The following is a 24,319-nucleotide window of genomic DNA, read 5'->3' on the forward strand; positions in this document are numbered from 1 at the left end:
TGTTGACACTCAATTTTGGCCTAACATTTTCAAAATTCGTAACTTTTAAGTTTTATTTATTTAATAGTTTAAAATATATTTTTTATAATTTTAAATAAGTTTATCGATGACTATCCTTATTTATCAAAATTTAGGATTTCTCTTTTATCAGTTAATCTTAAAATTGCATTTTACATGTCATTAGTTACGTTCATTATATATATATTTTTTAATATTCATTTTTACTTGTTACATTTGTTAATATTCATTTTGATATTTTGCACAATCCAAAATTTATTATGATATAGGTAATATTTCATACACAGATATTTTATTGACCGATAATTTTAATCGACCATTTTAAAATAGTGATATTGTAGTTTTCAACTCCCTATATAAAGAATAATTTGTCTATTAGGTCAAGGGGGTGGATAAATTTTATAATGGGGGTTCAATTTTCAGAGCTATTTTACTTTATTTTTTTATATACTGTTCATTGCCTTTCCGGTGAACTTTCCGGCCAGTCACCACCAAACCCCACTGGCCATCCCTCTCTTCTCACTAACCACCTCTATTCTCCTCACTACTACGAGAGAATCACTGTCCAAAACCCCATTTTTCGAGCTCCACCAGTTCACTGCCGGAGAACCACCAAACCACAACACCCAGCCAACCAGAAGCACCATTTCTGGCAGAGCTCGAGGCTCAGGCGGAGCAAATAACAAGGAAATCGAACCATTCCCCTCCCCTTTCCCTTTTACGATATTTATTGTTGTTTTTTTTTGCAGATCTATGGTGAAGAAGCTCAAAGCTCCGAACAGGACTCGAACAAATCCCACACTCTCTGGCGGAATCAGTTGCATTAAAAGACCAGATTCAGTCCGAATACTCCAACTCCGGTAAATAAACTATTTCTCTTTCATTTCATTTTTCTTTCAGATCTGGCCGAAGAAGTTCAAACTCCGGCCAATATTTTTTCCAACAATATTTTATCTTCTCCGGTGGATATTAATGTTTTGGCTTTTTGCTTGAGTTGAAACTTCATTTGTTACCTTTGTTCTATTTTATTTTTGTTGGGTTTGATTCTTATTACTGATATTTTGTTCTCTTTGTTGGTTATTATTTATTTATTATGATTGTTGAAACTGATTTGAATTATTTTCATGTTATTATTTTTGTTCAAGTAAAATAGTGTATATTATCTCATTTCAGATTTCACCGGAAAGATTAAACTTCGGTCAAACTTCATTTATAACTAGCTAACCTCTTTTCCTGTTCATTGATCTACATTATTTTATTTATTTTTATTACTATTATTTTTGTTTATTTTATTGCTGACATTTGTTTGACCACTTAACGTTATAGTTGTTGGTGTATAATTTTCCTAGATTTGCTTACCCTTATTTGTTATTATTTAATATATATATATATTTTGATGATAAACATGTTTACAAAAATAAAAAAATCTCAAGCTACTGTTCAAATGTTTCTTTTTGTATTTGTTTGCCACTTTCCAATGTTCTATTTTGTTTTGCTTATTACCGTCTTTTGATTATTTTGTTATTGTTATAATGTTAAAATCAATTACTTAGCTATCATATCTAGTTGTTAATTTTATGTTACTTTTAGACTCTTTTCCAATAATCTTTTAATGATTGTTTCTATATATATGTGGTTTGTCTTTTGATAGTTTTTGTGGTTTACTTCGTTGATTACTTTGGATCGGAATATAATCTTGCTTATTATTATTTCATTTTACCATTGCGTTATCATTGGTTTATTTGTGGATTTAATTTTTTGTTTGTTAAAAATGGTCAATGAGAAAATCTCTCCGTCGATTTTGGAGGCCTTTACATTGTAAAAGACGGAAATTTAGTTTAAGTTTATATATTTTATTTGTTAAAAATGGCCGATGAAGAAATTACCGTCGATTTCTAAGGCCTCTCATGTTAATAAGACGGATGTTTATTTTTAAGTTGTTGTCTAATTCATTTACTTTTAGTCATATTTATTTAGTACTAACACTTTTACTAAGTGTCTTTACAGGTACTCCGAAGTCACTTCTCATCAAAGTCATTCGAATAAAGTTCGAATGTTATATTCATTATGATGTATATTGTTGACGATAGACAAATATTAAGTTGTTTCTCATATTACTTGTCTACTTTATTACTTGTGTATATTGCATGTTTATTATATTTGTACATTATTTTATTCTCCTCCTCAATTTGAAAAAAAATGAATTCAGTCGGGATCCACATTTGTGGATTTCAAAGGATGCTTAACCCCTTCCCTTCGAAATAACTTGAACCCCTTACCTAGAATCTCTTGGTTTCGTAGATTATTTAATTGGTTTCCTAGTTTTCTTAAAATTAGGTGGCGACTCCTTTAAAATTCGTTTAATCTTTAAAAAAATTCAAAATTTAATTAACTGATTATTTTTTGAGTCACCGCGACGTTTCTCCCTATTTGAATAGAGTAGGGATGTAAACATTAAGTATTATGCAGCAAATGCGATTAAATCATTTTTTTTATTACCATGGTGTCCAGGCCAGCTTGCGCGCACCTCGGCTAAGTTCACAAGATACTTGTCACCTCCCGCTAGCAACAAAGGACATATGGAAGAATCACCTAGTATTTTTTGTCTCCACTGGGAATTGAACCGAGACCTCATGGTTCTCAATCACTTCATTGACAACTAGGCCACACCCTTAGGTGCAAACGTGATTTAAATCATATGGCATGAGTAAACAGGTTATAGTTGCCAACTTCCTAGGTAAAGGTTAAAAGTTAAACCCAATTTTAAGTCAGATCCTATTCCTTTCACTGTGGTATGTCTACCATTTTGGTCGGTAGATTTTTGCTTGTCAAGATATGTTTTCTCGAATATAGGTTCATAGTTTAGCATTGTTGCAATGACAAAGCAATTACCATTGAACCTTTCCTTGGAAATTTTAGAGACGATAGTCCTTGAGCCTAGTTTCACCGGCATTTGTTTTTCAAAGATACCTTCCATGTTTATCAACTTCTAGTTTTATGTCACAAAACTTACAAGTCATTTTTTTTTAGGCAACAAAAACTTACAAGTATTTCCGACTACAATATAAAAGAAATGGAATTTGTGCACAAAATTTGTGATAAAAAAAATGAAGAGCTTTACCTAGTAAGACAGCAACTGTAGAACCTCCAGATTAGGAGAATACTTGAGCAATAATATCATAGCTAGAATAAAATCACCATCAACTCTCGCATACAGTTTAAGGTCTTCAACTTATAAAAGGAGACGAGGGAGAGCCTTTCTTTACTAGCTGCTTTAATTTATACATACCCTACACAAACAAAAATACTAGAAATGAGAATTTTTCTTATGACTAAGAAGTGAGAAACTTCTTGGATTTATTTTTTTACAGCTAAGTAGTGAGAAATTTATCAGTAATAAAGAGACTAATTGAAAAGCTACCAACAAGCCCTCCAAACAACTAAGAAAATACTTAAGTATATTTTTTTAACGATAAATACTTAGACTGTTAATATATTTTTATAAGGACTTAAGACTTTATGTTTAAAAATTGTACGTGTATATCTTTTTAAATATTTGTATTCCCCTTTTATGAAGAGAACTTTACCAAAATAGAATCATTGCATAGTGCCAAAACTGATGTAAAAGAAACTTAATTCCTTGATCATCTTATGCACAAATATCTGAGTGTCCGCACGTGTATTGGTAAACGCGATACTAACATCTATTGAAAACAGATTCTCGATGATTATATCATTTGGCATTGGAGCTTCATAATTTAAGAATTTGAGATTGGGGAGTTCGCATTTGCCATACTCATCCTCATAATAATAGTCCGCTATAATAGTAACAGAACTAAGAGATGTGGAAGCGATAAAAAGTAGTGTAATAGCTCCTAAACCACATTCATGTAAGATCAAACTTTTGAGTTGATGACATTTTGAGATGAAGCAATTTGGGGAATGTTTGTCCGATAACTCGACATCCTCAAGATGGAGCAATTTCAGCTGACGAAATCCAAAATGATTAGGCAGTTTAAGTATATCCCTGGGCAGGTTTAGCTTTAAAACTTGCAAAGATTCACAAGTTGCAAGACAAATTGGTAACTCTAATGGCTCACAAAGAGTAAATTCTAACACAACTTCTTGAACATTTCGCCTCGTTGCTGCATGAATCCACCGAAAAATCTCCATCTTATCAAAATAACCATGTGGAGTAACACAGAGTAGAAACTGTTAGTTATTGTTTTTTCTCTTTCATTTCATTTGTTAGCTAGTGTTTTAGTTGACAGAGTCTTTAGCAAATAAGTAGGTAGTTGAATAGAAGCAGGAGAATCCTTTTAATTTGTTAGTTGTTGAGTAATCGTAGGAGTTAGTGGATTGCTACGTTATTATTTCTGTGAGTAAAACTCTATTTAAAGAGTTCACTTGATGTACTTCAAAGATACGATCAATTTTTCGCCAATTGAATAGAGTCCACGTTTTTCTTCTTGATAAGATGCAGAGTATTCAACAATGGAGAAGATTATAGAGGAGATGTGTGACGATACATGGGAGAAGAGAAACCCAGAAACCTTCTCATTATCAATCAACACAACTAACTTGAGCAAAGCTCATACATCTGTATTTAAAGCTAAATACTACAGCTTAACTAACTCTGACAGAATTGTAACTAACTTGTTTAACAAACTAACTAATCAACTAATTAATCACAAACATCTTTAATTAAACTTAATTGGACAGCTGGCATATACGTATAACTTCACACCCCTCCTCAAGCTAATGGTTGGAAGAGATTCTTCAAACCAAGCTTGGACATTAAGTAGTCATGGGATAGTCTGCCCAGACTCTTAGTAAGCAAGTCAGCCAACTGCTCCTTTGTAGATACATGTTGTGTTTGAACTAAATTTTGTACTATCTTCTCCCTTACAAAATGACAATCGATGTCTATATGTTTAGTTCTCTCATGAAATATTGGATTAGCTGCAATTTGAATAGCAGCTTTACTATCACAAAACAGCTGCACTGGTCGACTGATGCTAACACCCAACTCTTTATACATGCCTTCTAGCCAAGTTATTTCAGCCACAGTAGAAGCCATGGATCTGAACTCAGCTTCTGCTGAGCTTCTGGATACTGTGTCTTGTTTCTTCGACTTCCAAGACACTAAAGCATTACCAAACATTACAATGTAGCCAGTGACAGACCTCCTTGACTCAATACATCCTCCCCAATCAGAGTCACAATATGCTGTTAACTTGTCTGTGTCTTCTGAAGGCATAAGTAAACCAAGTCCAGGCTCAGCTTTAATATATCTTACTACCCTCAAGGCAGCCTCCATATGTGATTGTTTTGGTTTGTGCATAAACTGACTTAGCACTTGCACTACATAGGTGATGTCAACTCTGGTCATTGTTAGATAGAGCAATCTTCCAACTAGTCTTTGATAGGGACCTGCATCATCCAAAATTCTATCAATATCTTCTGTTTGCGATCCTTTTATATGATCATCAAAGTCAACAGAAGTCAATTTGATATTGGCTTCCATAGGTGTGCTAGCTGGCTTAGCTCCACCTAATCCCATCTCAGCAATCAACTCTAGAGCATACTTTCTCTGGCTCATGTGAATGCCCTGCTGTGACCTGGCAAATTCAATACCTAGGAAGAACTTCAATTGCCCCAAATCTTTCATCTTGAATCTGAGCATCAGATCATTTCTAGTCTGTAGAATTATCTCTGAACTACTGCCAGTAACAAGTAAATCATCTACATATACTAACACCACAACAATCTGAGAATCTGCCCGTTTGGTAAACAAAGAGTAATCAAAATGACTTTGACAGAAACCAAGGTCTATCAGAGCTTCAGTGAGCTTCTTGTTCCACTGTCTAGGTGCCTGTTTTAGACCATATAGAGACTTGTTGAGTCTGCACACTTTACCAATCCCCCGCTGACTACCAAACCCCTGAGGAACATGCATATACACCTCTTCATAAAGATCACCTTGGAGGAAAGCATTATGAACATCCATCTGAAAAATAGGCCAGTGTTTTGCAGCAGCCACAGCAACCACAGACCTCACCGTGACCATTTTAGCCACAGGAGAGAAAGTTTCAGTATAATCAAGGCCCTCTTTTTGACTGAATCCCTTAGCAACAAGTCTTGCCTTGTACCTTTCAACTTCACCATTGGCTTTGTATTTGATCTTGAATACCCATTTACATCCAATAGGAGATTTACCAGGGGGTAGATCAACTAAAGTCCATGTGTGATTATCTTCCAAAGCTGCAATTTCTAGCTTCATAGCATCAATCCACAGAGGATTCTTTACTGCATCATAGTAACTAGATGGTTCTAAAGTAGCGGAATATGCAGCTAAAGCAGTGCTATAAGACTGGGACAAGCAGTCATAGGCAACATAATTTGAAATGGGAAACTGACAAGAGACAAGTCCCTTAGAAGGAGCTACATAGTCCTGCATCCATATAGGAGGTTTGGTGGTCCTGTGGGATTTCCTAGGAGCTACATCAAGAGGCAAGATAGGAGGCTCAGAGGGAACAGGGTCAAAAGGCATAGGAGACTCAGCACACGCAGTGGGAGAATCATGAACAAGGGTACTAGACACATGAAACTGCACATTATCAGGAGGAGAATAATCAGAGGAGAGTGAAGGCACAGGAAACAGAAGAGAACTCTTATGAACTGGATGATGAAAAGGAAAAACATCTTCCTTGAAAAGGACATCTCGACTGACTATGAAGTTTTCCTCATGAAGAGTACACATGATATAGCCCTTCTGAGTAAGAGAATAACCAAGAAGGACAGCAGGAAGAGCTCTAGGAGAGAATTTATCTGACTTTCGAAGACAAGTAACATATCCCAAACAGCCAAAGACTCGGAGATGACTAAGATCAGGAGGTTGTTTATGAAGGACTTCAAAAGGAACCTTCCCCTTAAGAGTGGAAGATGGTAACCTGTTGATTACATAAACAGCAGTTGTAACACAGTAACCCCAGAATTTAAGAGGGACATTGGATTGAAACCTTATAGCCCTAGCAGTGTCTAGGATATATCTGTGCCTCCTCTCAACCACCCCATTTTGTTGAGGTGTGTATACACAGGAACTCTGGTGGACAATACCAAGAGTGTTTAACAAATGTGAGACTTGAGAATTAAAAAACTCACACCCATTATCAGTTCTGAAGAATTTAACAGATGCAGAATACACATTCTTAATCATCAACATGAAATTTGTGAGAGCTACTATGACTTCAGCTTTGGAGGTGAGAAGAAATAACCAGGTATACCTGGAGTGATCATCAACCAGTGTAAGGAAGTACTTCTTACCATCATGAGTAGGGACTCTGTAGGGACCCCATACATCACCATGAATGAGTGTAAAGCAGGCATCAGATAAAGTAGAACTAAGAGGAAAAGGCAGTCTGGATTGCTTTGCCAAAGGGCATACAGTACAATGATCAGTATCAGAATCAGCAATACAAACATTATCAAAGTATTTCAGCTTCTTTAATGTGTGTATAGGCACATGCCCTAGTCTCTTATGCCATAAAGCTAGGCCGATACTATTTTTCTGCTTTCTAACTAGAAAAGAACAACAACTGGTCTTATGAAGACTTTTATTCTCAGCAGCTTGCTTCAAAAAATTGCAGGAAGAATTCATCACATATAGACCTTGATCATGTTGACCAATCCCTCTCACCTGTCCACTGTAGAGATCCTGAAAAATACAGAAATCAGGATAGAAGCTGACGGAGCACTTTAAGTCCCTTGTAAGCTTTGAAACTGACAGTAGATTGTGTTTAAAATCAGGTAAACACATCACATTATGAACTGTCTGATTATCCAAGACTGCAGTAGATCCTAAGTGACTAACTTTTGCAATACCTCCAGTAGGCAAGGACACATTACCTGATCTAGAATTAGAGCAGGATTTAGCATCAAATAGAATCCTAGGATTATTTACCATGTGATGAGTAGCCCCCGTATCCACTATCCAGTTAAAACCACCAGTAGGAGAGGTAGTAATTAGGAGAATTTGGGAACCCTCTAGATGCATTTATAGAACTACCTGCATAACCTCCAGGATCAGATGCAGGATTCCTATTCCATTGAGAGTTAGCATCTCCAGCAGCATAGTGAACAGTCCTTCCCCTTCCAGTTGTGGGTGAGTTGCTAGACTTCTTCTTGAAAGTGTGCTTGAAGTTAGCAGGGTAACCATGTAGTCTATAACAAGTACCACTGGTATGACCTGTATGATGACAGTAATCACAGTACAGACCTTGATTGCCTTTTGCAGTTTTAAGGTTGGAAGATGATCCATTAGGCATACCAACACCAAAGGTGGAATTATCACCAGAACTAGAGAAACTTCCTCCATGATATCCAGATCTGGAGGATGTATTACTAGAGCTTGATCCCTGTTTAAAATTGCCTCTATTACCAGAGCTGTAGAATGCAGTACCTTCACCCACCTCAGCAGATTGAACTGCTTTGCCCAAAGATCTCTGGCTTTCCTCTGAAACCACCATGGAATAGGCTTGGTTAATGGAGGGTGTAGGAGACATTAAGAGAATCTGACTACGACTCTGAGCATAGGAATCATTTAGGCCAGTCAAAAACTGCAGCAATCTCTGATACTCGAAGTGATGCATATATGTTCTGGACTCTGGACAATTGCACCCTGGGCATGGCATAATTGCATCAAATTCATCCCAACACTCACGTAATCTAGTGTAGTAGCTAGATACAGTGGAAGTTCCTTGAGACATTGAATGAATCTCCTTATGAAGGTAGTGAATTCTAGATCCATCAACCTTATCAAAGCATTCCTTTAGATCGATCCATACCTTTGAAGCATTAGAAGCATAAATGACACTACTCAGTAAATCCTTCCTGATAGAATTGATAATCCATGAGAGCACTATGGCATTGCACTTTTCCCACAGATCATGAAGAGAAGAAGGAAAAGCTTCTCTAGGATGCTTACCATCAACAAATCCCAATTTGCTCTTTCCCAGCAACCCTAGACGCATTGATCGACTCCAAATTGCATAATTCTCCTGTCCAGTAAGCTGAATAGAGACTAGAGAGCTTCCTGGTGTATCACTTGGATGAAGATACAATGGATGATGATGATCAATCTCTACAACCTGAGTAACTGTTGGTAACACAGTCTGATCCTCAATCGCCATGAATACACACCGAGAATTTGTAATCTAAAACTGAAAGAAATACAACGGAATAACAGCTAAGTTGAGAACCTAGGCTCTGATACCATGATAAGATGCAGAGTATTCAACAATGGAGGAAGAATTATAGAGGAGATGTGTGACGATACATGGGAGAAGAGAAACCCAGAAACCTTCTCATTATCAATCAACACAACTAACTTGAGCAAAGCTCATACATCTGTATTTAAAGCTAAATACTACAGCTTAACTAACTCTGACAGAATTGTAACTAACTTGTTTAACAAACTAACTAATCAACTAATTAATCACAAACATCTTTAATTAAACTTAATTGGACAGCTGGCATATACGTATAACTTCACACTTCTCATCATTGTTTTTTTCATCAGTGATATCAGAGTCAGGTTGGTGAGAGAAATACTAAAAGAAATTGCAACAGCAACGTTTGAAACTATGGCTTCAGAAAACTTTGTGCAAGCAGCCATTCCTCGCTTTGATGGTCACTATGATCATTGGAGCATGTTGATGGAGAATTTCCTAAGATTAAAGGAGTATTGGCAAGTGGTTGTGGATGGCATACCAGAACCAGCAAAAGGCACATCAGTGTCAGACGCACAAAAAGCAAAAGCACAAGCAGCAAAGTTGAAGGACCTCAAGGCGAAGAATTATCTTTTCCAAGCAATTGAAGGTTCAATCTTGGAAACTATTCTTTCTAAAGATACTTTTAACCAGATTTGGGACTCCATGAAGAAGAAATATCAAGGATTGACGAGGGCAAAGAGGCAGCAGCTTCAAGCACTTCGTTCGGAGTTCGAAACTCTTCGAATGAAATCTGGAGAGTCAGTTATCGACTATTTTTCACGGGTGATGACAGTCCTCAACAAAGTGCGGATCCACGGTGACAAGTCAAATGAAGTTACAATTGTTGAAAAGATTCTTCAGACCATGACACCAAAATTTAACTTTGTTGTTTGTTCTATTGAAGAATCTCATGATATTGATTTGCTTTCAATTGATGAATTGTAGAGCTCTTTGTTGATTCACGAGCAAAAAATTACTACAACAAGAAAAGGAGGAGGTGGCATTGAGTGCCTCAACAGATGATCGTTCCGGAGGACAAGGGTATAACAGAGGTATTGGTAGAGGCAGAGGTAGAGGCCGAGGCAATAGTGATTATCATGGAAATTGTCAACACCGTTAAAACCATGATAATCAAGGCAGAGGAAAGGGGCGAGGTGGCAACAACTCAAAGTTATGGGACAAGTCTAAAGTTGAATGTTACAGATGCCACAAATTCGGTCATTTTAAATCAGAATGCCGAACAGATTTGTCTAAGTTGCGTGGAGAGGAATCTAATTTTGCACAAACGAAGGAAGAAGAAGAGGTTTCACTTTTGATGGCATATCATTCCAAAGAGAAAGTTCCCACTAATTTATGGTATCTCGATACCGACTGCAGTAATCACATGTCTGGGCAAAAGGAGGAATTCTCATAATTGGATGAAACTTTTTGAGGTACTGTGAGATTTGGAGATAACTCAGTGGTCTCTGCCATGGAAAGGGAAGGTGCTGGTCTCAACAAAAAATAACTATATTCATACCATAGGTGATGTGTATTATGTTCCTGCTTTGAAGACAAATTTATTAAGTGTTGGGCAACTTCAAGAAGATGGATATGAAATTAATATCAAAGGTGGAGTGTGTAAGATACGAGATTCTCATTTGGGGTTGATCACTCAAATTAACATGTCAAATCACTTGTTCCCGTTACATCTTCACAACTCTAAAAAATCTTGTTTTTCTGCAAAAGTGAAAGATGATGCCTGGTTATGGCATTTCCGTTATGGGCACCTTAATTTTAATGGATTGAGAACGCTACATCAGAAGAAAATGGTGAACGGTCTTCCTCAAATTGCAGCTCCTTCAGGAACTTGTGAAAGTTGTGTTGTTAGCAAACAACCTCGCAATCCATTTCCACAAGGCAAATCTAGGAGAGCAAAGGCGTTGCTGGAATTGGTGCACTCAGATCTCTGTGGACCAATAAATCCAAATTCCAATGGTGGTAAAAAGGTACTTCATAACCTTCATTGATGACTTCAGTTTGAAACATGGGTGTATTTTTTACAAGAAAAGTCTGAAGCGTTTGACAGTTTTAAACGTTTTAAAGTACTTGTTGAGAAAGAAACTGGAAGTCCATTGAAAGTTCTTCGTACTGATCGTGGAAGAGAGTTCAATTCTCAAGAATTTACAAATTTTTGTGAGGAAAATGGAATCAAGAGGCAATTTACAACAGCTTACACACCTCAGCAAAATGGTGTTTGTGAGCGGAAGAATCTCACAATCCTCAATATGGTGTGCAACATTTTGACAAGGAGCGGTGTCTCAAAAAGCTTTTGGCCAGAAGTAGTTGACTAAAGCATTCATATTTTAAATAGAAGTCCAACTTTCTCTGTTCAAATTATGACTCCGAAGGAGGCATGGAGCCGGCAGAAACCAAGTGTCGACTATTTTAAATACTTCGGATGTGTGGCCTATGCTCATGTTCCAGATCAGAAAAGGATCAAACTAGATGATAAATAGGAGAAAAATGCATTTTTCTTGGTGTTAGTAATCAATCTAAGGCTTATAAGTTATATAATCCAAACACCAAGAAAATTGTCATTAGTCGTGATGTAATTTTTTATGAAAATACTACTTGGTCATAGAAGGACAAAGGAGATCAGCAGCTTGTTCCAGTGGCTTTTGAAGAGGAAACGCTACAACTGGAGGAGACAGAACAACTGGAAAATTCAGATCCAGTTCAATCACCGATTTCAATTCCTACACAAGAAACGGAGAGACCTCAACGATAAAAAAGGAGACCCGCATGGATGGCAGATTTTAAGGTAACTGGAATTGATCAATCGGAAGATCCAGTCATTCATTTTGCCTTATTTTCAGAAAGTGATCCTACCAGTTTTGAAGAAGCTGTTAAAGATGAAAAATGGCAAAAGGCAATGGATGAAGAAATGGCAGCAATTGATAGAAATGACACTTGGGAGTTGATAGAGCTTCCAAAAGGGCATAAGACAATCGGTGTCAAGTGGATATACAAGAAAAAGATGAATAAGGAAGGTAAAGTCGAGCGGCACAAAGCACGCTTAGTAGCTAAAGGCTATAAGCAAGAGTTCGGTGTGGACTACAAAGAAGTTTTTGCTCCAGTGGCACGACTAGACACTATCAGATTAGTGATAGCTTTGGCTGCTCAACACTTATGGCCCATTTTTCAAATGGACGTCAAATCGGCCTTCTTACATGGGGACTTGGATGAACATGTATTTGTTGATCAACCTCCAGGTTATGTCAAGGTTGGAGAAGAACATAAGGTGTGTTAATTAAAGAAGGCATTGTATGGACTAAAACAAGATCCACGAGCTTGGTATAGTCGAATAAATGCTTATTTTTCGAAGGAGGGATTTAAGAAATGTCCATATGAGCACACACTCTTTACAAAGAATGATGATAAAGGAAAAATGCTCATTGTTTGTTTATATGTGGATGATTTAATTTACACCGGAAATGACATCTCCATGGTTGAAAGTTTTAAGAAGTCCATGATGGTGGAATTTGATATGACGGATATTGGAATGATGCATTATTTTCTTGGCATTGAAGTCGTTCAATCTGCTGATGGGATTTTCATCACACAAAGGAAGTATGCTCAAGAGATTTTGGACAGGCTTCAGATGAAGAGTTGCAACTCTGCCAACAGTCCCACTGAGTTCGGTTCGAAGCTCACTAAAGAACCTGGAGGAAGAATAGTTGACAACACTCTTTACAAACAAATAGTGGGAAGTTTGATGTATTTAACGGCCACAAGGCCTGATATTATGCATGTTGTAAGTCTTATTAGCAGATACATGGAAAGTCCCAAAGAGATGCATCTTCTAGCCGCAAAGAGAATTTTTTGATACTTGCAAGGAACTACTAATTATGGTCTGTTCTACGCGAAAGGAGAAAAGCAGACTTAGTTGGCTTTACTGACAGTGATTTTGCGGGAGATTCAGATGATCGAAAGAGTACGTCTGGTTATGTCTTTATGATGGGGTCGGGAGCAATTTCATGGTCTTCGAGAAAGCAATCAATTGTGACTCTATCAATTCCAGAAGCTGAATTTGTGGCAGCAGCAACATGTGCCTGTCAAGCAATTTGGATGCGTAAAGTTCTTGAAGAAATTCATTTCAAGCAAAATGGCTCTACTACCATTTATTGTGACAGCAGTTCAGCAATAAAGCTCTCCAAGTTGTTCAGCATGGTGAAGTAAACATATTGATGTCAAATTTCATTCTTAAGGGACCTCACAAAAGATGGAGTAATTGATCTCATCTTCTGCAGAAGTGAAGATCAGCTGGCTGATGTGTTTACCAAATCTCTCAAGTTAGCATCCTTCTTGAAGTTTAGAAAATTACTTGGTGTTTGCACTTTGGAAAATCACATTTAAAACAAGTTGTCTGCTGCAAGCATGTTATACTGATAGTGTGACTTTCAGTTTAAGGGAGGGATTGTTAGTTATTGTTTTTTCTCTTTCATTTGTTAGCTAGTGTTTTAGTTGACCGAGTCTTTAGCAAATAAGTAGGTTGTTGAATAGAAGCAGGAGAATCCTTTTAATTTGTTAGTAGTTGAGTAATCATAGGAGTTAGTGGATTGCTACGTTATTTTTTCTGTGAGTAAAACTCTATTTAAAGAGTTCCCTTGATGTACTTCAAAGATACGATCAATTTTTCGCCAATTGAATAGAGTCCACGTTTTTCTTCTCATCACTGTTTTTTCCATCAGAAACTTGGCAAGCTTAGTCTCCCTTTGGGAAATTAGGACCCAAAGGGAGTCTTTGAATTTTTCCTTCGGTATCATATGAAAATCCCACCTTCCACCATAGAGCCGTTGTAGACAAGAATTATCAATATCAAAGTGCAAATAAGGCATTGTAGTCCATATATATCTCCATCTTTTGGACAATACACTCAACTGAACTACTTCATCAAATATAGAGAGAGAGGAAAGTAAGTTGTGGATTACCTCATCTGGCAATGTGCTTATTCTATCAATCCCTTCACTTGTATTGCTGGAAATCATGGATTTTTTCGCTGATGTTTCCATTATATATTCCAATTTGAACGATTGAAAAACAGAAAAACCCAAAAAATTACCTTGCGTTGGAGATCAAAGAGGTAGAATGGATACTCAGATAGCGAAACTCAACAGTGGATTTCTTCCTGAGATTGAGAAATGACAAGTAGACCAGCTCATGCCTGTCTCCATGAGCCCTAGAGACAAACACAATTTTTTTGGGGGAAAAAACATGTATTTAACGGGTGTGTTTGGTAGGAAGTACAATGTTATTTGGGTCGAGTTTTGGGTGAAATTTCACCACATGGATTCTGAAAGAAATAATTAATTTTCAGACTAAGGATGGTATGTTGAAGAAGTATGAAACAAAAAACTCTTGCCAGATACTCTATAGCAGTCCAAACATGAAACATGATACAATTATAGCGGTTCCATAAAAACCACGGATCAATGTAATTTATTATACAGTTTGGTTCGGGCTTGTATCTTCAAGAGAAATCCCAATAAGAGTACATCCAACAATTGAATAACCATCTCCCAGGTCGAGACATTTTGAATTATCTATCATACCATTTACGAGACCTTGGTTTGGGCTTGGCATCGAGAAATGTCAGAACAACCTGTGAAGAAGTTCTAGGAAACTTTAAAACCTCCTCTAATGCCTCTTCTAATTTATCAGGATACTCCACCCAGAAAATAGTCAGTTTTTCCAACACTGGTGCATTCTTCAGAAAAAACTTTAGTAGTTTTATCTCGTTTTCTTCACCATTGAAATTAGTCAAATGAATTGACTTTAGATGAGATTCCAAGCACCCCACGCTTTCATCAAGATCATGCATCCGGTTCCCTCCATTATACTAGCAGACAGATGAGAGTTAGAATAGAAACCATTTCAGTGAATACTTATATTGAAACAACAATAAGCAATAACCCAACAGCATAAGCACCCATTTCCTACATTACAAGTGAGAATGTCAAACAAGATCCACTATAAAAATGTTTGGACTACTTCTCATTGGAACTTCTCTTTTTCCCCTAGGCATCACAGGTGCATTAAAACTCCCAGTGATCTGTTCATATTTCGGAGCACGGTACCTACTACTCAAACCATGCCATCCATCTAACAAACATCTTGCTCATCTCAGGTCATCTAAGCAAGCAATCTCCTCATTAAGCCAAGTGAATTTATAATAATGCTTGCTTAGACCACATATCTTGCGCATGAGAACATTTGAACACACAACTCCAAAGTTCTAGCATCCATATGAGTTGATTTCAGAATCTGTCGGTGCCATTTATACATCTTTATATTTTACAATGAAAATAAATTAATTTGGTAAAGCTCTCTAACCTCAGCTTATAGCCAAATTTAGATACTATGATTGCTGGAATTTTTTTTTTAATAAAGATATTGCTCAAGGTCACATTTACAATTCTCCTTCATTTATCAACTTAATGCTCCTTTTAAGTTGTGTGATCATCCTCTCAGTGCTTCTTAGACTTAGGGGTGGGCATACAACTAAAAAGCCACACCGAACTGAATGAATTCGGTTCTTCAATCGGTTTCGTTTTTTATTTTTTAAAAAAATTGGTTTGTATTTAAGATATATTTCGATAAACAAAAAATACAAAACTATTTGGTAGACTACTACGGTAGACCAAGTTTCAGGTCTAACTCATTATTTAGCTGGACTTCAAGACTTTTTTCCTCTCATTTCTATTTTCTTTTGCAATTACTTTGAGCATTTTGAGATGTGGAAGATTGTTATAGTAGCTCCAAAGAACTCATGCCCAACTTGTGCTCCTTTTGTTGAAATATTAAGGATAACTGCTTGTTTTTTTCCTCTCACCTTTTAGCATTTGTGTGCCTCATGTCAAGATATAGATGTTAGCAATGTAAAGAACTCATAAGTTCTTCTCTCTTTTTTTAATAATTGTGTTGTGCGACGCAGCTTGCGTGCACCTCAACTAATTTCATGACCTACCACCTCCCACCAACAACAAGCTCTGTCCACCAAGACTGGGACAGATAGGATAAAGAACTCATAAGATCTTGACGAAGTATAAAAATTCACAATGTCAATTTATTTTACTACGTGAAAAAAGAAATCTTCCTGCGTAGAGTTTGTCCTACGGTGCGAAAACAGACTTGAATCATGGTCCCAACGGAAGGCATAAAATGCTCACTTTATTTCAGCACTATAAAAGATCAAAATGAACCTTTATGACTGCATTAGACACAAAACAGCATCATAAGCAATTAAGAAAGTCAATTGAAAGAAATAACCATGAGATTTTCCTATATAAGCATTGGAATCAAATCCTGACTCAATTTATTTTGATGTGTTATTTAGTTTTTAATTAATAATCACACCCAAATCGATTTTTGCCATTTTAAGCAGAAAATAATCCAGTATAATAAGCTCATACCAAAAAAACAAAATTAAACCGAACCAAACAAGAAAAAACCAAACCGAGCTAACAACGGTTCGATATTTGGTATAGACAATCAAAAACCTGAAAACCTGAATATCGAAGTTCATAAAACCGAACCAAAATACCGAAAGCTCACCCACATCGATTCACAGTTCAGAGACATTTCTACCATTAAGTTTTATGCAGAAAACGTGATTAAATCATATGGCATGAGTAAACAGGTGATAGTTGCAAACTTCCAAGGTAAATGTTAAAAGTTAAAACCGATGATAACAGATCCTATTCCTTTCACTGTGGTGTGTCAATCATTTTGGTCAGTGGATTTTTGCTTAGCAGGATCTGCTTTTCTCGAATATAGGTTCGCAGTTCAGCACTGTTGCAATGACATTGCAATTACCATTGAACCTTTCATTAGTAAGTCTAGTGACGGAAGTTCTTGAGCCTAATTTCACCGGCTTCTCTTCTTGAAAGATTCCTTCCATGTTAATCAACTTCTAGGTTTATTTTACAAAACTTACAAGTCATTCTGACTACCATATAAAAGGAATGGAGTTTGTATACAAAATTCATGATAAAAATGAAGAGCTTTACCTGAAGACACCACAACTGTAGAACCTCCAGATTAGGAGAATACTTGAGCAATAATATCATAGCTTGCATAAAATCACCATCAACTCTCGCATACAGTTTTAAGGTCTTCAACTTATAAAAGGAGACAAGGGAGAGGCTTCCTTTGCTAGTTGCTTTATACATACCCTACACAAACAAAAAGACTAGAAATGAGAATTTTTCTTATAACTAAGAAGTGAGAAACTTATTAGATTTTTTTTTTACAACTAAGTAGTGAGAAATTTATTAGTAATAAAGTGACTAATTGAAAAGCTACCAACAAGCCCTCCAAACAACTTAGAAAATACTTAATGTATTTTTTTAAAGATAAATACTTAGACTGTTGATAAATTTTTATAAGGACTTAAGACTTTATGTTTAAAAAATGTACTCAGTATTCAAAAAATGTACGTAGACTGTTTATATCTTTTTAAATATTTGTATTCCCCTTTTATGAAGAGAGCTTTACCAAAATAGAATAATTGCATAGTGTCAAAGCTGATGTAGAAGAAACCTCCTTGATCATCTTATGCACAAATATCTCAGTGTCTTGTATAATGGTGACGACAATACTAACATCTTCTATTGATAGCAGATTCTCAATTATTATATCCTTTGGAATTGGGGCTTCATAATTTAAGAACTTGAGATTGGGGCAAGAAATTTTGAGTTTGCATTTGCCATACTCATCCAATTGATAATAGTCCGCTATAATAGTAACAGAACTAAGAGATATGGAATCAATAGACAGTAGTGTCATAGCTCCTAAACCACATTCATGTAAGATCAAACTTTTGAGTTGATGACATTTTGAGATGAAGCAATTTGGGGAATGTTTGTCCGATAACTGAACGTCCTCAAGATGGAGCAATTTCAGCTGACGAAATCCAAAATGATTAGGCAGTTTAAGTATATTGTCGGGCAGGTTTAGCTTTAAAACTTGCAAAGATTCACAAGTTGCAAGACAAATTGGTAACTCTAATGGCTCACAAAGAGTAAATTCTAACACAATTTCTTGAACATTTCGCCTCGTTGCTGCATGAATCCACCGCAAAACCTCCATCTTATCAAAGTAATCATCTGGAGCAACACAGAGTAGAAACTTGGCAAGCTTAGTCTCCCTTTGGGAAATTAGGACCCAATTGATAAAGTCTTTGAAATTTTCCTTAGGCGGCGTATAAAAAATCCTCCTTCCACTATTGGGCTGTTGTAGCCAAAATTGATCAATATCAAAGTGCAAGTAAGGCATTGTAGTCCATATATATCTCCATTTTTTGGACAATACACTCAACTGAACTACTTCATCAAATATAGAGAGAGAGAGGAAAGTATGTTGTGGATTACCTCATCTGGTAATGAGCTTATTCTATCAATCCCTTCACTTGTATTGCCGGAAATCATGGATTTTTTCGCTGCTGTTTCCATTATATATTCCAATTTGAACGATTGAAAACAGAAAAACCCAAAAATATTACCTTGCGCCGGAAATTTAAGAGGTAGAATGGCTACTCAAATAGCACAATTTCTTCACAACCATCCTGGCGTAGACCAGCTGGTCCATAAGCCCTAGAGACCAAACACAATTTTTGGGGGAAAAGAACATGATGTATCTAACGGGAAGTAAATGTTTTTCTCCAAATAAGTGATTTCTTTTAGCTTCTCAAAAAAACATAATCCCTTAGTTTAAAAAAAAAATGACCAGTTTGACTTGACACTGAACTTAAGAAAAGAAAAAATAAATAAAAATTTAATTTTATATTTTTAAATTAAAGTTATGTCAAATGTACTAAAACATTCTTTAATTTTGTGGTCTTACACATGCCATGTGAAAAATTGAATAAATGTGTTGCCAAAAAAGAAAATAGGTCATTCTTTTTTAAACAGATTAAAAAAGAAACTAGGTCATTCTTTTTTAAACGGAGTAGTATTTTGTTATTCTCATAAATACTTATTTTCTTTCAAAAATACTTTAATGTATTAGATTGTAGATTTTACAGTGAAATTTTTTAATGATTCTTTAGTGGATTAACAATTTATTCAATAAGAAAATTGAATAAATTCAAATCATGCACCATTATCCCATTTATTACAAATTTCAATCTATTCACTAATCATTAGTTCTGCAATTGAATCATCATATATCATTAGATTTTAAACAACTCTAATAATATGATTCAAAGTATAAGTGGGTTATATATAAACAAGGGAAGTTGTTGTGACCGTAGAAAAATTAGGGGTGGCAAAATCAAACTCAATCCATTCAAATATGCCCAACGTATTTAAGTTTGGTGGGTTGTCATTTCAATCCATTAAAAATTGAGTTGATATGTAACCCGAATAATCAAATTGGCTCATGAGAAATTTTGTCAAAATATTTTTTCTTTTCATTTGATATGTTATATATATAGTAGTAATAAAGGGAAAAAAATGATTTTATTAGGTACTAAAATATTTAAAAGAACAAATAAAATACTAATAAGCTTGGTAAAAAATGAATTGGGTTGGATCTTGACCATTATATTACTCATTATCTAACCCGTTTTGAGCCAAACAAATTTGGGTCGAATGGATTTTGACGGAATTCCCTTATTATTATTTTAGTCCATTATAATCCGCCCAATTGCCACAGGAAAAAACAGAGACGTACAATCTCTTACTTGAAATTGCCCATCAGGTCTGTGATTATCTGCTAATTACCTTATTCTTTGTTACCCCTTGCCATGTGAAATGTACGAATTTGCAGCTTAAGTTTTCTTTGAAGAAGTAAATTATCCGCCAATGTCAACTGAATTGAAAAAAAGAAGAAGTGGGATACTATCACCACACAACTAGGAGAAACAACGCAAAAACACATCAAATAAACCTAAAGGAATCGATTGAGGATGCTTCAGAGTTCTGATTAAGGATGAAATGTTGAACATGTATGAAGAAAAACACAAAAACTCTTCCCAGGTTGAGCTCATGAAAATTGGATCTCGACAAATGATCCACTTATCCATGTGTCAAAAAGTTAACAGAGTCTCACACACCTTTTGTTGGTTGTGCGTCTCCCATAATAAATTTTTTTGATACTTTCCCGTAGAAATAAGACTTGACCTTCCTAGCTACTCTATATCAGTTTCATAAAAACCAAGGAACAATGTAATTTATTATACTGTTTGGTTCTGATTCATTTTTCTCAAATTTTAAGGTGTATTATATAATATTATAATTATTTTTTTGGTGATTACCCGATATTTGTGTCACAGAGGTGTATCCAGGTAGGTATTTGAGCAAGATTATTCGATATCTATATTAACAAAATGAGCAAGCATTTACTGAAATAGTCAATGTGTGTCGAGTTTAACGGTTTAAAATTATAATCAATTATGACATATATAAGGTTATAAGTTTTAAAAATCTCAAATATTAAGTATTATGATAGATTTAAAATTATAAATTCTTAAAACAGAAAAGAGTCATATATGTCTTGTACTCTTAAAAAAGGGTCATATTTGCCCTTCGTCATACTTTTTTGATATATTTGCCCTTATCATCCAACTTTGGGTACATATTTGTCCTTGTATAGTTAAGTATTGTGTCCCCATTTTTATTAGTCTATGTGGCACCTACATGGCGCCTACGTGACTCCATGTGTATATAATTTTATTATAATTAAAATTTTACTTTCTATTTTGTATTCAATCCAACCCATTTAGTAAAATTTGACCCAACAAAAATAAAGACCCATTGACCCGATTCCAATACCCGGAATGGATTCGTGTGACAAAAATATATGTTGGTTGGGTGTTTTTTGTCAGAAAAAATGGTTACTGGACTTCTTCTTGCATAAACGAATTTATCTGGAATTATATGCGTACACTTAGTTTTCAAACCAATTTATTTTATGGACCAATTCCGGAATTCAATTGAATGGGTGCTTTAAGAGGTCTTTATTTGTCTCCAAAGTACCCAAACTACCTCTCACTTAGTTGGACCTTTTAAACAAGTCAAACTTGAGTTTTATTTTCATAGATTCCGTCGGAACGAAGTTCGCGACGCGGACCAAACATTTGACCCTTGGTGGAGCTAGTCTGCGACGGGGCCTGGCACTTGCCCCGACGGCCGGGTGTAGGTCGCGCGCTTAAGCGCCATCCATTTTCGGTGCTAGTTGATTCGGCAGGTGAGTTGTGTTGGAAAATCAATTTTGTGGTGAAATTCCTTCAAATTACTTCGAGAAAATGTTGTCGTTGAAGAAGTTATGGCTCTCGGACAACAAATTTTCGGGTGAAATTTTGTCGTCATTAATGAAGCTGCAATATCTCATTGAATTGCATCTGGAGAACAATCAGTTCTCAGGTCCAATACCGCCAGTCGGTAGTCTCAAACCAGTCGACATTAGAATCACTCGATCTTTCTACTAATAACTTGAAAGGGGAAATCCCTGTTTCGTTATCAAGATTCAATGAGGGTTCGTTTAAGGGGAATTCCAAGCTTTGTGGTGAGAAATTAGGCAAAGCTTGTAATCAAGCCATAAATAGCAGCAACGACACCAACACCAGCAGCAACGACAAACAACGCAAATAATAGCACTCAACAATGTCCGGATAGTAATTCGAATAAAAGCATCTCAATGTGGATTATGATATAATCAATTGTACTGTTATTGATCATGATTATAGTAATATACATCATATGTCGCTACCAACAAACTTGTCGTGCTTCAATTGAAAGTTTTGAGGAGCCATCACTTGGGAGGCGAATTTTGAGTGATAGCAAGAAGTCATTTGAACTAAGTCGGTGTGGCTGAATGATGATAAAGGTGAGTTTGGTTTAGCAGATTTGATGAAAGTAATGGATCTTTATTTTGGTTGGGTCGGATTTTACTAAATGGGTCGAATAAAATACAAAAAATGAAAGTAAAAATCTAATTATAATAAAAGCATATACGCATGGAGCCACGTAGGCGCTATGTAGGTGCCACATAGACTAATAAAAATGGTGACATAATACTTAACTGTACAAGGGCAAATATGTGCCCAAAGTTGGATGGTAAGGGCAAATATATCAAAAAAATATGACGATGGATAAATATGACCCTTTTCTAAGAGTATAAGGGCAAATATGACCCTTTTCCGTTCTTAAAATTTCTATTTGTTAAAATATGTACTTAGTTAAATAAATCAAATAAATTGAAATGAAAAAGTATTTAATTCTATCTTACGAGAATAATAACAATATAACATGACCGCATTAAGTGAAACGAGTAATAAGTTTAAATAAGAAAGTTAGAAAGATGATCTATGTAAAGTAACAATTTATAATTTTTGACACTTTGGTGGATAATATTTTTTGAATAGGAAATTAGCATTTTCTTATTTAAAGGCAAACTAATATTTAAAAACATTTTCTAAAGAAATTTGCTTTTACAGAGTAAGAGTCTGTTTGGATTGACTTAAAAATGGATCAAATCTAATTTTATGTCATTTTTAACTGTTGGAAGTATTCAACAAAATTAAAAATAACTTTAAAAAGGTGAAAAATCAAAAGTAGTTTCCCTTTACTTTTTTTTAAAAATTTTAAAGTCATTTAAATTTGACTTTTTTATTTTTAACTTAAAAACTATTTTAAAGTCGATTCGGCTCTAACAAGGATTTAATGGACCCTGATTTCATGCAATTCTGATGCATCCAGTGCCCATATATAGTTCTTTCTAAAATGTTGACCACCAGCGATATACACAAATATAAGTAATGCCTCAATAGTATTATTTCAATTTCAGAGAGTACTAATTTCTATTACTGAAAATAGTGATTTTTCAGTGAATATTTAACCAATTGACTGAACAATTTATAATTGAAGAATAACATACATTTATGTCCTCAAAAAGTCGGTGTAACTACAGCAAAAAAAACAAAAAACACAATAATTCTAAGAATATAATTCAATTGCCCTTGTAAAGTTGTAACTAATCAAGATTTGACCTCAAAGTGTTTATCTCAACTTCAGTACTCGGGGGCGTTTGGCAGGATCCATTATTAGAAAAAAATCTTCCCTTTGTAATTGAGAGGCGGAGCCAGCATATAGAGTTTGGGGGTTCTAAATTTCCTTTAGAATTGTCGATCAATTTTGTTAGGGGTTCACAAATTAATATACATAAATATTTAATTAATTTTTTAGTACAAATACATGGTCTGCGAAAAAGTTACTGGGTTCGTCCGAACCCACGAACCCCCACCTAGCTCCACCTCTGCTTTGTACACACCGCCCGTCACTCCTACCGATTGATGATCCGGTGAAATGTTTGAATCGTGGCGACATGGGCAGTTTACTGTCCGACATCGCGAGAAGTCTATTGAATCTTATCATTTAGAGGAAGGAGAAGTCATAACAATGTTTCCGTAGGTGAATTTGCGGAAGGATCATTGACGAAACTTGCAAAGCAAAAAGACTCGCGCACACGTTTCAACACTTGGGGGTGACGCGCAACTGGAGGTGCTTAGCCCCCCTATCCTGTCCCAGCGTGGAAAGCGCCAAGGAATACTAAAATTGACAGGGTGGAAACTGGCCGGCCTCATGTGTGCCATATACATTAACTTAATGCTTTACTTATATGTTGTTCGGTACATTCTTTTTCAACTTATGTAAAAACACAATTGCGCCTCACAACTTTTCCATGTAATTTTCACCATATTTCGTAAAGGATATTTTTGTAAATATTTTTTTTAAAAAGAAATTATATAATGAATGTTATATAATTTAATACACCAAACCAAATAATGGATAAGAAATAATCTCAACTTTACTAATATCAATATTAATAATACATTTTATTCATTACTATTCTTATACACTATTCCAAAACAAGAGGAATGAATATAAGAAGTTAGATATGGAAAAAGATCATAGTATCAAATTATTAATATCAGTAAATGGAAATTACTAGGTTTTGATTTTGAATTTAAAACTCTATAACTAGCT

At 35.5% G+C, this 24,319-nt stretch overlaps 3 protein-coding genes and 1 long non-coding RNA gene across 5 annotated transcripts; 2 read left to right on the plus strand and 2 right to left on the minus strand.

Annotated features, from left to right (window-relative positions):
* The first annotated feature begins 378 nt into the window (after positions 1-378).
* Positions 379-2,264, plus strand: LOC107060763 (uncharacterized). The gene is made up of 2 exons (XR_001473513.1): positions 379-878; positions 2,026-2,264. It is a non-coding gene; the product is annotated as an uncharacterized lncRNA (long non-coding RNA).
* A 1,351-nt stretch (positions 2,265-3,615) lies between these two features.
* On the minus strand, positions 3,616-4,191 carry LOC107060746 (F-box/FBD/LRR-repeat protein At5g56420-like). Its single transcript, XM_015308976.1, has one exon. It carries the CDS (start codon positions 4,189-4,191, stop codon positions 3,616-3,618), a length of 576 nt encoding a protein of 191 aa, XP_015164462.1.
* Positions 4,192-9,662: 5,471 nt separating this feature from the next.
* LOC107060747 (uncharacterized) lies at positions 9,663-10,235 on the plus strand. The gene has a single exon (XM_015308977.1). The coding sequence runs from the start codon at positions 9,663-9,665 to the stop codon at positions 10,233-10,235; it is 573 nt and encodes a 190-aa protein (XP_015164463.1).
* Positions 10,236-14,726: 4,491 nt separating this feature from the next.
* On the minus strand, positions 14,727-18,992 carry LOC102589013 (F-box/FBD/LRR-repeat protein At2g26030-like). 2 transcript variants are annotated; one of them, XM_015309025.1, is made up of 3 exons: positions 17,829-18,992; positions 17,342-17,506; positions 14,727-15,171 (listed from the first exon to the last, which is right to left on the minus strand). In XM_015309025.1, the coding sequence occupies exons 1-3, from the start codon at positions 18,606-18,608 to the stop codon at positions 14,872-14,874; spliced, it is 1,245 nt and encodes a 414-aa protein (XP_015164511.1). In that variant the 5' UTR covers positions 18,609-18,992; the 3' UTR covers positions 14,727-14,871. The 2 variants fall into 2 exon arrangements, with proteins under 2 accessions (XP_015164511.1, XP_015164512.1); XM_015309026.1 differs by lacking the exon at positions 14,727-15,171 and adding an exon at positions 15,179-17,241.
* Positions 18,993-24,319: the final 5,327 nt, after the last annotated feature.

This window comes from Solanum tuberosum, unplaced genomic scaffold (assembly GCF_000226075.1).
Source record: "Solanum tuberosum cultivar DM 1-3 516 R44 unplaced genomic scaffold, SolTub_3.0 scf00095, whole genome shotgun sequence".
Classification (NCBI taxonomy): domain Eukaryota; kingdom Viridiplantae; phylum Streptophyta; class Magnoliopsida; order Solanales; family Solanaceae; genus Solanum; species Solanum tuberosum.